Raw genomic sequence first — 13,519 nt, forward strand, 5'->3', positions numbered from 1 at the left:
GCCTGCCCTGCCCCTGCAAGGGCTGTGGGACCATGTGCTCTGTGAATAAGATCTTGATGGGAGAGAGGAGGAGTGCTTCGTGTGCTGCCTGTTCTTGAAACAAGCAGCTCCCATTGTCCAGAAACAAGCCAATGGGATTGTGCTGGGGGCGGGAGCAGCTGTGAAGTACCATTCCCTCCTCCCTTCTGGGCTCACAGTTTGTGGAGCACAAACGGCCCTGCAGCCGCTTTTTGGAGCAGCATGCGGGGGTGGGACAAGCAGGAGAGTCTGCCAGGAGGGCTGGGCTGGATTGGGCTGGATTGTTTTACCCAGGCCTGCCGTAGCACTAGCCTGGGCTCCCTGCTGCAGGGGGGAACAAAAGGGGTGAGCAAAGGGGGGGCTGGTCTCAAGCTTCAAAAGAGCCATATCTGGCTCCTTAGTGAGCCATATTTTACTCTCGGGCCATAGTTTTGCCAACCCCTGGTCTAGATCATGCCGGACTCTATCCCTGCCCTCCAATGTATCTATCTCTGCCCCTAGCTTAGTGTCTTCCGCAAACTTGCTGAGGGTGCAATCCCTCCCCTCATCCAGGTCAATCATAAAGATGTTGAACCAACCCACGGGGCACTCTGCTTGAAACCGACCGCCAACCAGACATGGAGCCATTGCTCACAACCCGTTGGGCCCGGCAGTCTAGCCACAGGTGGGGAGGGGGGGGCTGTTTCCTGAGCGCTGTCAGCCGCGCTGTAGTGCACTCTTAGAGCCGAACACCCTTTTTCATGTTGCTCTAATCCCAGTAATCCCAAACAGACTGCGCTTTCCAACGTGACCTGAGGTAACTCCTTGGAGCGTGCGGCTCCTCACCATTTGCCTGTGTCTTCAACAGAACGAGTCCCGCTTACCTCCAGTTTAATAATCTGTTTGGAAAAGCCCAGCAGCACTGTCATTTCTGCAGATATGTTAGGCCGAGCGCCTCAGGATTCCATGAATTTCAATAGGGATGAGGTGCCTAAATACCTTTGAGGGGCTGGGCCTTAGTGAATCGGGACCCTGCCCTGCCCCTCCGCACAGGAGTGACACTGCACAGGTGAATACTCGCACTGACTTCTATCTAAGGGCAGTATCAGGCCCACAGGACCTGAGTGTGTCACGACCTTTAATGTGCTCGTCCTCAACCCCCCCCCCCCCCCGGGGAAGAGTCTCCCCTAGTTCAGCTGGGAAACTGAGGCATGGAGGCAAGTTCCTGGGAGGGAGGAACCCAAATAGCTTGGAGGCTTTGGGATGAAGGGACTTGTCCAAAGCCGTCAGAGAGCCTGCTGCAGAGCAGGGGGCACAGCCTGGGTTGCCTTGCTCCCTCCGGACAGTGTCTGAAGGTTGGAAAACACCAAAGCACAGGAGGAGAGGAAGGTGCCCTCAGTGCAGGGCTGCAGCCCCCCCATTATGCCGTGGGGGAGGGGTCCCCATCCCGCGCTGCAGCCCCCCATTATACCCTGGGGGAGGGGTCCCCATCCCGCGCTGCAGCCCCCCCATTATGCACTGGGGGAGGGGCCCCCATCCCGCGCTGCAGCCCCCCATTATGCCGTGGGGGAGGGGTCCCCATCCCGCGCTGCAGCCCCCCATTATGCCGTGGGGGAGGGGTCCCCATCCCGCGCTGCAGCCCCCCATTATGCCGTGGGGGAGGGGTCCCCATCCCGCGCTGCAGCCCCCCATTATGCCCTGGGGAGGGGCCCCCATCCCGCGCTGCAGCCCCCCCATTATGCCCTGGGGAGGGGTCCCCATCCCGCGCTGCAGCCCCCCCATTATGCACTGGGGGAGGGGCCCCCATCCCGCGCTGCAGCCCCCCCATTATGCACTGGGGAGGGGCCCCCATCCCGCGCTGCAGCCCCCCCATTATGCACTGGGGGAGGGGCCCCCATCCCGCGCTGCAGCCCCCCCATTATGCCCTGGGGAGGGGCCCCCATCCCGCGCTGCAGCCCCCCCATTATGCCCTGGGGGAGGGGCCCCCATCCCGCGCTGCAGCCCCCCCATTATGCACTGGGGGAGGGGCCCCCATCCCGCGCTGCAGCCCCCCCATTATGCACTGGGGGAGGGGCCCCCATCCCGCGCTGCAGCCCCCCCATTATGCACTGGGGAGGGGCCCCCATCCCGCGCTGCAGCCCCCCCATTATGCACTGGGGGAGGGGCCCCCATCCCGCGCTGCAGCCCCCCCATTATGCCGTGGGGGAGGGGTCCCCATCCCGCGCTGCAGCCCCCCCATTATGCCCTGGGGAGGGGCCCCCATCCCGCGCTGCAGCCCCCCCATTATGCCCTGGGGAGGGGCCCCCATCCCGCGCTGCAGCCCCCCCATTATGCCCTGGGGAGGGGCCCCCATCCCGCGCTGCAGCCCCCACGAGCACACGGGGGCAGACCCCCCGGAGCTGACAGCGCGCGGCCGCGGAGCCCAGGTGCGGTGCAGAGCCGGGCGGGGCGGGGCGGGGCGGGGCCGGGCCCGCAGGTGCGGCTCCTCAGGGCGCAGCGGGCGGCGGGCTCGGCCCGGGGCTTCCAGCGGCCCCTTTGTGAGCGAGCCAGCGCCCCGGGCGAGCCAGGTAACCCCGGAACGCGCCCCTGCGGTGTCCTCTCCCGCCCGCCCCAGGTAACACCCTGGCCCCGCCTCTCATCCTCCGTCTAGCGGGGTCCTGGCTGTGCCCCCTCCGGTAACACGCCCCAGGGGCTATTAATTCACTATTGACCCTGCACTCCCGCCCTAGGGACTCTCGGGCCCCCCCACTGCATGGCTGAGAGCCCCGCCCCCCAGTGCCACAGGGGGCAACGTTCCCTGGAGGGACGGCTACTGCCTCAGTGTCGGGGGCTCCCAGAGCCACTCAGTCCCCTGGTGGGAAGCACATTGTACACTCTGGGGGGTTGTGTGGCCCCCCAACACACAGCAGAGGGGTGTGATTCTGGCTACCCCAACACACAGCAGAGGGGTGTGATTCTTGCCCCCCCCAAACACAGCAGAGGGGTGTGATTCTGGCCCCCCCCCCAAACACAGCAGAGGGGTGTGATTCTGGCCCCCCCAAACACAGCAGAGGGGTGTGATTCTGGCCACCCCAACACACAGCAGGGCAGGGTGTCTGTGTTATCTGGGGGAGGTGTCTAGTGCCCTCTTCTCTGTGGGCTTCCGGAGCAGCAAGTCCCTGCCTCTCAAATGCTACAGGTGAGCAGTACCCCCCCCCCCCCCCCCCGTATCCACTGTGGCCCCTCAGATTCCCACGTTCCACCCCAGAGGAATAGCCAGCGCTTGTAGGGGCAGTTAGTTGAGTAAGGAAAACTTCCTCCACCCGCCCTTGTGCTCCCTTTCTTGTTAGACCCGACTGGCAACAGCTTCGCTTTGAGACCCTGCAGATGGCTGAGCAAGCGTCCGAGGAAGAGGAGCAGCAGCCCCCGGTGCCTTTCTTGGTGACCCCTGCACCCGAGGTGCTGGGAGACGTCCTAAGTGAGCAGTTTGGGCCCCTCCCATTCATGGCCGCCATCACCAGGATGAAGAGGCAGCCCTCTGGGGAGTATCTCTCCACCGAGAACCTGGAGGAGGTCTTGGAGAGGAGGCAGGCAGCGAATGCCAAGGAGCGAGAGAGGGTAAGAGCGCTCGAGAACCCAGGATCTCTTGTTCTTGGTCAAAAATAAACCTGCTGCCTTTTGTCTTTAAAACTTCAGTGGGGGGCAAAGGAGCTGTTGGTGAACTGGCTGGAGACTCGGGCGCCGGACGGAAATGAGTCTGACCTTCTAAACTCTGTCTCTGTAACCTGCCAGCAGGATACCAGAACAGCCGCCACACTGGGTCAGACCAAAGGTCCATCTAGCCCAGGGTCCTGTCTGCCAACGGTGGCCAATGCCAAGTGCCCCAGAGGGAATGAACAGAACAGGGAATCAAGTGATCCCTCCCTTGTCACCCAGTCTCTGCTTCTGACAAACAGAGGCTAGAGACGTCATCCCTGCCCATCCTGGCTAGTAACCATTGATGGGCCTGTCCTCCATGAACTTATCTAGCTCTTTTTTGAAGCCTGTCTTGGCCCTCATGATATCCTCTGGCAAGGAGTTCCACAGGTTGACTCTGCATTGTGTGAAGACATACTTCCTTTTGTTTATTTTAAACCTGCTACCTATGCATTTCATTTGGTGACCCCTAGTTCTTGTGAAATGCAAAGGTGTAAATAACTCTTCTTTCTTCACGTTTTCCATACCGGTCATGATTGTATAGACCTCTATCATATTCCTCTTCTCCCATTGTCTTTTTTGAAAAGTCCTAATCTTATTAATCTCTCCTCATATAGCAGCCATTCCATGCCCCTAATCATTTTTATGCTTTTTTCTGAACTCTTTCCAATGCCAAGATGTCTTTTTTTTTTTAGATGAGGTGACCACCTCTGTCTTATTCTCTATCCCTTTCTTAATGATTCCTAACATTCTGTTCGCTTTTTTGACTGCCACTGCACGTTGAGTGGATGTTTTCAGAGAACTAGCCACAATGATGCCAAAAGCTTGCTCTTGAGTGGTAACAGCTAATTTAGTCCCCATCAGTTTGTGTGTCTAGCTGGGATCATGTTTTCCAGGATCCAGTGAGCAGGGCGCCATGGTGGGAACAGGGGTGTCCTGATCCATGACTAGAGTTCTGAGGTGCAATGGGAATTTGCTATATATTTGAGAGAGTCTGTCTGTCTGTCCATCTACTTGTTTGTACATGAACTCCTAAAGGGTCAGAGCTAGGACCACCACATTTGGAGTGCAGCTTCCTCTCATCATAAACTAAAGCAAAGACGGGTTGGTTTGCGCCAGGAAAATGGGATGTGCCTTGCAATGGGCTCGTGTCTCAGAAAAGAGACAGAGTCACTAGACAGGGAAAGGGGGCTGGCTGGGGACACCTCCCCTCCCCCCCCCCCAGTCTGGGACTGCTCCAGCCTTGTACCTCTCACCCCTCTGGTGCATTTAGGGAGGGTGGAGGGGGCTAAAGCTCCCTCCCCCCAAATTCATATGGGAACATTGAACATTTGTCAGGGAGCAAGGGGGAAAGTGCACAGTTTGCTGCATTCCCCACTCCGGATGGGGAGCACAGGGGGCAGATGAACCTGGACTCTTCCCTGGCTGTTTCCCTTGGAGCTGCAGCAGGCAGGGAGAGGTGCTTCTACCTGGCTCCAAGCTATTAAGAGAGGGCTGGGGTTGTCTGCCCTCCATGGGGCAGCCTGCACACTGACCCTCCTCCCCATCCCCACTCCCACCCCCACCCCAGAGCAGTGATTAAAATGAAGCAATGTGTTTGCATTTTATTTAAAAAAATGAGTTAAGGACCCAAGCAATGCCGGGTAAATCTGCTCGTGAACAGAATAAAGAAGAGGGGGAGCTTTTTGTGGGTTTTTTTTTTGCCTTCAATGAGATTTGCAGCCATCTCTTGGGTGGGGATGTGAAATTCTCCCCACGGTCTGGGTTTCAGACTCATAGACTTTAAGGTCAGAAGGGACCATTATGATCATCTAGTCTGACCCCCTGCACTGTGCAGGCCACAGAATCTCACCCACCCCCTCTTAGAATAATCCTCCCACCTATATCTCAGATATTGAAGCCCTCAAATAGTTTGAAGACCCCAAGATGCAGAGAATCCTCCAGCTGAGATCTGTACCCCATGCTACAGAGGAAGGCAAAAAACCTCCAGGGTCTCTGCCAGATACCCCAGATCACAGGAGGTTTCAGTGCCAAACTGTCAGTTCTGGCTCAGGGTGCAATTAATTATTAGCTCCCAGCTTATCCTTGGCTCCGAAGGATATCGCTAAATTATTATTCCATGCTTCTTGTGAGGTGGTGCCATGGGACACTCTTCAGTCTAAAGAACGTAGAATCTGAGTGACGTTTTTTTACCACACCTGGAATGACTTTTTATCCCCAGCCGATGCCATTCAGAACTCCCCCATGTGGCTTTCTTCAAATTACTCCAATTGGACGCTCCAATTACACCAATGTTCCAGTAGCCGCTCCATGCCCAGAGCTATTCCTCACCCAGTCCTTGCTCTGCACCTTCAAAGGGAGCTCAGCAAAGGAGGCCCTTTGTCGTACGCCAGCTGGCTTGGAGAAGAAGTCAAAGTTCAGCAATAGATTTGCTTTCAGTGCTTGTGAAAGTGACTCGTATCAGCAAGCGATGAGCGTGCGCTGTGGATTCTAGATAACCTATCCAAATAGAGCACGTGCCAGACATATTTGCAAGCACAGTTGTTGCTGCAAAAAGCTTTTCTGACAGTCCTAGGGGTACATGCAGCACCAGAGATTCCGTTTGGCCTCATGATGTACTCCATCACAATTCACTCGCCATGAATCGTTTTTCTGGTCTCCGTGCAAAGTACTAGATGCAACAAAAAGGCCAAGTAGTTCTGAACAAACACGGAAGAAATTCAGAATTCACAGTGGCTCTGTAACTGAGGAGAGAGAAGTAAAAGGTTGTAGAGTGCAAATGCAAAATGCTTATGGCAGGTGGGTTTTGAATAATGATCTCCTAATGAAAGTGCCTCCTGGCAAAATTCTGTCAAACAGCTGGCTGGTTAGAGCAGAGTAAATGTGACTCGCAGTAGGTTATTTTCAAACTCTATCGCATTACTTACACAACTTGGTCAAATATGCCAAAGGTCCTTGCTCTCCATTGGGATCAGACCATGCACATGTTTCTGCATCACAAGTTACTTGCTTGTCTTTTTAAAGTTGTCTCTAGCATTGTGGCCTAGAGCTGAGTACATGCTAAACTGATTTAAGAACCTAAGACTTATTTTCTAAAGGGAGTTAGGCATGTAGGCCTAAATCCCATTGACTATTAATGGGATTCTGGCTCCTAAGCATCTAAATCCTTTTGAAATCGAGACTGAGGCTCCTAAATAGGTTTAGCACTAAAATGCTGAGCTCAGCAACACCTAGGCATCTTTTAAAAATCTGGGCCTAACAGTGAGTGAGAGCCCTGGGGGACACTGGCCATGTGCCCCCCCCCCCCCCCCCCCGCCCAGGGAAGGGTCAGCACAGCCTTCTCCCTCCCTGCCCTTGCTTTGCCCCAGCCCTGCCTCGTCCCCCAGAGGAGACTAACAAGGCTGGAGAGCCAGCGCTGGCAGTAAGAGCTCATGCCCTTTCCCCCTGCACCTAACCTGAACCATGTTATAGTTTGGGCCTTTCCACCATCCCCTGGCAGAGAGTTCCACAGGTTGACAATGAAGAAATAATTTGTTTTGCATGTTTTAAATCTGCTGCCTGTAAATTGAACTGGGTGACCTTCTTGTGGTGTTCTTGTGTTTTGTGCTCAAATAACCCCTTCAGATGGCTACAAGCCAGCTCTCTCCGTGTTGGACACTATAGGAATTGATTTATTAAACAGCATCTAATCTTTTAATAAAAAGCAACCAAGTATTCTTACTGTGCCCTGGTAACGCATCTGTCCATTTTAAAATGAGCTGCATTTTAAATGAGTGCTACCAGACTAATAGTTGTATTTAAAAGTTTCCCTTTTCACCACAGGGTGGAGTTCTGCCTCTGAGTTTGGTTTAATTTGCTCTTCAATATCTTTGACAGATAAAAAACTTGAACAGTGGCTTTTCAAAGCTGAAGACTATTGTGCCCTTGATCCCCAAGGACCGGAAACCCAGTAAGGTTGACACGCTTAAAGCAGCCACTGAATATATACGCCTGCTTCACTTGATTTTGGAAGAAACCGGCGGTTTTGAGGTACACACGAACTTTCCTGTCTATGTAATACATCTGTGATTCACTCATGGGCTGTGTCTAGACTGGCAAGTTTTTCCGCAAAAGCAGCTGCTTTTGTGGAAAAACTTGCCAGCTGTCTACACTGGCCGCTTGAATTTCCACAAGAACACTGACTTCCTACTGTCTGAAATCAGTGCTTCTTGCGGAAATACTATGCTGCTCCCATTCGGGCAAAAGTCCTTTTGCGCAAAAGGGCCAGTGTAGACAGCTCAGATTTGTTTTATGCAAAAAAGCCCCAATCGCGAAAATGGCGATCGGGGCTTTTTTGCGCAAAAGCGCGTCTAGATTGGCCATGGACGCTTTTCCGCAAAAAGTGCTTTTGCAGAAAAGCGTCCGTGCTAATCTAGACGCGCTTTTCCGCAAATGCTTTTAACGGAAAACTTTTCTGTTAAAAGCATTTGCGGAAAATCCTGCCAGTCTAGACGTAGCCATGGGGTCTTGGTACCAGCATGTATGTGAAAGCAACTTAATGATAACTCTTAAAATCATCACTAACATCCCCCACTTAATTACCCTTATTAACAGGAATTAGGTATGGGTGGGGGGAAGGGAAAGTAAATGTTAAAGTAATTTTTATAAAACTTTCTCACACTTTACTTTACCTCTCCCCCCACTTTCAGTTTAACTTTATCCAGTGGCAAAGAAAGAAGAGGGGGAATTCTAGCATCTGAATTTTCACGTTTCCCCCCCTCAAACCTTGAAGGGAAAACTTTTGATTTGAAATTAAAACTTTCTATTTTAAAAAAACAAAACAAATATATTTTCCTTCAAGATTCTCTTCTCCCAGGAAGAGGAAAGTGGAGGGGTTCCCATTCCCCCCCCCCCCCCCCCCCCCACCGACTGTAGTCCTTCAATCATCCAGCCCTCTGCACAAGATTTAAAAGTTCCAGTCTGGCTGGCTCTGAAAATATTTCTCTGGAGGTTTATGGATGTGAACGAGCCAGGTGAGGGTTTATGAGAGGAAGCCTGGAGAAGCACTGAGCCAGCCTGCTGGAATTGGGCCGCTGGTATGTGTGTTGCTTTGCAGCCTTTTGTAGTCAGCTGCAAGTCCCTTTGAAGGAAGTTGTAAAACTGAGTAGAAAGGGGTTTAAGGTGGCCTCATTTCTATACCTGGGGTCTGGAAGCAGGGCTACTTTGAAGCTTGGGGGGGGGGGGGGGGTGTCTACTTTCGGTTCCATGATCTTGCTCCCCCCTCTCTCCTGACCGCCTGGTAACTGAGCTGTACAAACATCGACTCCTTTATGCCCTGTTTGCCCCTGGGCTGGGCTTGGAGTCCTTCCTGGCTCCTGTGTAGCAGCTGCCCCCTTCTTCCTTAAGGAGGCCAGTTGTTTTGGTTTCTCTCTGTAATGGCTTACTGCAGTGAATTGATGGGGAGGGCGGTACCTAAGCTGTACCCCCTTCTGTTGCTTCTAGAAACTGGAAGACCCCATGGATCAGGAGTCAGCCAGCAGCGTCTCCAGGCCAATCTCCCTAGAGGAAGGCCTTGTGGGAAATGCCCCACTGCCCAGCAACGGCTGTTGCGTCAGGACAGAAAGCGACATGAGTGTAGGCTGGACAAGCAATGCCGTGGAGACCCCTGTGTACATGTGGGGCCGGAGCATCCTTCCTGCTTATTTGGGGATTGTGCAAATCCAGAAAGATGGCAGACTGGTAAGAACCGAATGTCTGAGTGCTACAGAAGTGGGGTGTGGGGGGAGGGGCACTCCATTTGCTCTACTTACCCCAGGCTCCACCCCTGCTGTGCACCCATCCCCATTCCTCTCCCGCCTGTCCAGCACCCTGGCACATCACGGAATAGTTGATCCACATGGCTCAGGAGGGGCTGGAAGAGCTGCCAGGTGTCTGGTTTTCCACCAGAATGCCCAGTCAAAAAGGAATCCAGAGCCACTGACCGGGCTGGTAAAAGTCCAGCTGACTGTGCAACAGGGCAAAGGTAGGCTCCCTGTCTACCTCCCCTGGCTTCACGCAGCTCCCTGAAGTGGCCGGCATGTCCTTGCAGCCTTTAGCCGGAGGGGAGATCAGGGAAGTTCTGCATACTGCCCCGCCCCCCTCACCAACTCCACAGCTCCCATTGGCCAGGAGCCATGGCAAATGGGAGCTGCCTAGGGCCAGACATGTCCGGGAGCCATGTGGAGGCAGGGAGCCTGTGTCCGCTGTGTTGCACCGCCAACTGGGGGAGCCACCTGAGGTAAGCGCTGCCCACCTGGAGCCTGCGCTTCAACCCCCCTTCTGCACCATTGCCCTGCCCAAAGCCTGCTCCTAGACCCTGCACCTGCACCACACCCCCTTGCCCAGTGCAATGTGCGTGAGGGTCGGGGAGGGAGGGAGGGAGCAGGGCCTCGAGGAAGGGGAGGGTGCAGGTATTTTGGTTTGCTGCGATGAGAAGGTTGGCAACACTACGTGCTGAGGGGGAGGAGTTGATCAGTGGGCGCTGCAGGTGGGAGTCGGGGGAGGGGGACTTGTCTGCCAGTGGGTACTAAGAACCTGGTAAGTTCTCTCTGTGGGTGCCCAGCGCTGGCCTGAGCCAGGGACCTGTAGAATCCTAACCGGCCTGCTGGGCGATTGCTCTCCTGGTGTGCCCCTGCCATGGCTGGGCTCCACAAAGGTGCTTGAACGGCAAGGAAACAGGGTGGCTTTCTCCATGAAATGTTCTGACTTTGCCTGTGGGTCCAGGCTAGCCTGAGTCTGTTGCCCTCCAGGGCATGTTGCAAAGTCCACCCCTTCCCAGAGGCGTGGGGGGAAGGGGGAAGGTTGGGTTTGGGTGGGAGGGGGGTGCCCTTGTTGAATTGAACTGCCCTGGCTGGCTTTCTATGGACTGAGTGTTTTCACTTTGGCATTTTGGTACATTTTATGAGTTCCTGTGGCTCGGATTTCAGACTGTGGAGCGCTCTTTTTAGCACAGGTGCAGGAAGGAGGTGGGAGGTGCTGCAGCATTTCCAGGATTTGGGCGACCTGCTGCCCAGGGTTCCAGCCGCCAGCCCCGCTGTGCCCCCCCCCCCCCAGGGTCTCTGCTTCTGCCCCAGGTCCCACTTGGCTGCTGTCCCTGTGTGCAGGGTCTTGGTCGCTGGCCCTGGGTGCTGCTCAGCTGCTGGCCCCACCACTGGGTCCCATATGTGGGGTCCTGCCAGGTCTGGGGTCCTGTCCACTGGCCCTACATGCAGGGTCCTGCCCAGCTGCTAGCCCCAGCCCTAGTTCTAAAGGGGGGGGGGGACAGACAGAGGTAAGGGGGCCCCCTCCAAAAACGTGTTCCTGCGGCACTGCTTGGTAGGCATCCCCATCTAAAAAGTGAAACCAATGTTATGAACTCGTTTCTAAGTGGGTTCGTTTGCCCCCGCTAGCGGTGCAGGGCGTGTGTGTTTTCCCCATTACTAACCAACTGGCGGCTTGGCCATTCTGGAAATCCGGCTGTTCCACGAAGCGCGCTTGCTTAGAGCATGCTCCTTTGTTTAGCATCAGGCTTAGCTGCTCCCTGCAAAGAGCCTTGGTGTGTTGTGTTTGCCTTGCAAGAAGAGATCCTCCCCCACTCTACCCCCGGTCCTGTAATCATCAGACTACCAGAGGGAGGGCACTGCGAATTGGCCATGCCTAGAAGAGCACTGCAAAGCTAGTTTCTGATCATGTCATTTAGAGTTGTACAAAGTCGACAGTTCACACAAACAAGTACCTGGCCACAGGCAACCGCGTTTTCTCTCAAGCTGTAACAGGCGCATGGGAGGAAGCTTCCGATATTGATTCCGATACTACTTGCAGCTCTTAGCTAAGGCTTTAATAACGTCCTTCGTTCACAAAGGAGTGTGACTAAGCGCAAACCCTCTCGCTCTTGGGGTTTGGGTAGGGCTCAGGTCCGGTGGGCTTGTGCACTTCGGTTTCACAATTGTCCTTCAGCATTTATTTTCAAGTTTGATGGACTCCAATCCCTGGAAGCAACTTAGTGAATATCCATGAATAAAGTACCTGACTCTTTTCTTCCTTTAAAGGTGTATCAAACAAATCAGTAAGTTGGCAAGCTCCCCTGACCAGTCTGAAGTAAGTTGTCTGTTATCTAATACCCGGGTGCAGGGCATGTTTAGTTTATTTACAGTCTGATGACAGTGCAATGAACAATGACGGGTTCCCTAGGGAGGGGGTGGAATTTCCATCCCTAGGGATTTCCAAGTCCTGGCTTGACAAAGCCCTGGCTGGGATGATTGAGTTGGGGTTGGTCCTGTTTTGGGCAGGGGGCTGGACTCGATGACCTCCTGAGGTCTCTGCCAGCCCTAGGATTCTGTGATTCTACGCATCCTGCAGTAGTCGGAGGGAAAGCACAGGGGAGCTGATCTCCATAGTGATGGAGGCTCTGGACCATATTCTGGAGTGATGCTGATTTATGCAGGCTGAGGACTGGGCCTGATGTGTGGCTACAGGAAAGATGAAACCTAAGGCCAGGCCTATACTAGACCCAGAAGGTTGGGTTAAAGTACGCAGCCTCAGCTATGTAAAATACGTAGCAGGAGTCGGCTTACCTTAAGTTGAGCTTGGCGCCATCTTCATAGTGGGAGCCCAACTGGAACAAACACTTCCATTGGCTTCCCTTACCATTCACAACTGCCAGGAGTACCAGCACCAACCGGAGCCATCTTCAGCATTCGATTTAGCGGGTCTGAACTAGACCTGCTAAATCAAATGCCAGAAGTTTGATTTCCAGCATAGCATGTGGAGATGTGGCCTAAGGTATTTCCTCTGCCACGTGTGAGCATCTCTCACTTCTCTCATATCTTTGCCATTATTGCGGGTGAAAACCAAAGGGTGGCGTGATGGTGGGGAGGTGACAAGGAATGAGTCCCATGATAAATCTACCTAGGTAAGGCTCTGAGGGGATCAGTTCTGCAATTTCTTGTTTGGCCTGCTTCTTCTGACACATCCGGGAGGGCCATGGTTGGAGACGGGACGCTGGACCAGGTGGCACTCTCAAGAGGTTGGCTGGCTGGTGCTTGCTCATCTACTCAGGGTCTAACTGATCCCCGTAACTGGGGCGGGAAGGAATTCCCTGTGCCGACCATGGCCAATGCCTGGTGCCCCAGACCTGACCCTTTGCTCGATGGACCTGTGGTCTGACCCCGTCTGGCCGCTCTTCTGTTCTTAGGACTGTGATCTTGGGATGGCTTTTCTCTTCCTCTGCAATATGACAGGTGCCTCACCAAGATGATCTGGGTTTCTCACCTAAATGCTTCAGGGGCATCAGGTTCCTCCAAATCTTGGCCTATGTCACAGCAGTTTAGTTTCCAGGGAGCTGTGATTTTTCTTCATCTCCCTTTGGCAGGGGGGCCGATAGACTTGCCGGGACCCTGGGCAAAGTGGAGGAGGGCCTGGCTCTGTGGTCCTGGAAGGGGAGGGTCTGGGGGCAACCAGCCCTCAGAGCCACCTGGAGCACCAGCGCTCCAGTGGTGATGTAAAGGGCCCCGGGCTCTAGCCGTAAACGCGTACTCTTGGCGAGAATTGCCACTAGAATTTTTTGGTTTTTGTTTCAGGGTAACTTTGCTTCCTAAAACTGCTCCCAAGTTACAGTCTCTTAACCACATTGTCTTTCAGGTGTCAAACACGATGGACACGCGCATGATCTTCTTTTCAAGTGAGATATAGTGAAAAATTGAGTTTCCCTGGATGGATTTTTCTTTATAAAAACTTTAATTTAAAAAATAATCAATAAACCACCAGAAGCAGAGTGTTCTTTCCAGTTTGCAGCTGCATCTTAGCCCAAAGTTTGTTTTGTGGAGTAAGCCCCAGGGACTTTCTGACACAG

The 13,519-nt window shown here is 54.0% G+C and overlaps 1 protein-coding gene across 2 annotated transcripts; it reads left to right on the forward strand.

The window, feature by feature from the left end:
- The first annotated feature begins 2,433 nt into the window (after window positions 1-2,433).
- FIGLA (folliculogenesis specific bHLH transcription factor) lies at window positions 2,434-13,519 on the forward strand. 2 transcript variants are annotated; one of them, XM_075910761.2, is made up of 6 exons: window positions 2,434-2,564; window positions 3,327-3,594; window positions 7,549-7,701; window positions 9,154-9,390; window positions 11,718-11,766; window positions 13,309-13,518. In XM_075910761.2, exons 2-5 carry the CDS (start codon window positions 3,364-3,366, stop codon window positions 11,736-11,738), a joined length of 642 nt encoding a protein of 213 aa, XP_075766876.2. In that variant the 5' UTR covers window positions 2,434-2,564; window positions 3,327-3,363; the 3' UTR covers window positions 11,739-11,766; window positions 13,309-13,518. The 2 variants fall into 2 exon arrangements, with proteins under 2 accessions (XP_075766876.2, XP_075766877.2); XM_075910762.2 differs by having other exon boundaries at window positions 2,443-2,611; window positions 13,309-13,519.

Source organism: Pelodiscus sinensis, chromosome 28 (genome assembly GCF_052426305.1).
Source record: "Pelodiscus sinensis isolate ZL-2025 chromosome 28, ASM5242630v1, whole genome shotgun sequence".
NCBI classification, from domain to species: Eukaryota; Metazoa; Chordata; order Testudines; family Trionychidae; genus Pelodiscus; species Pelodiscus sinensis.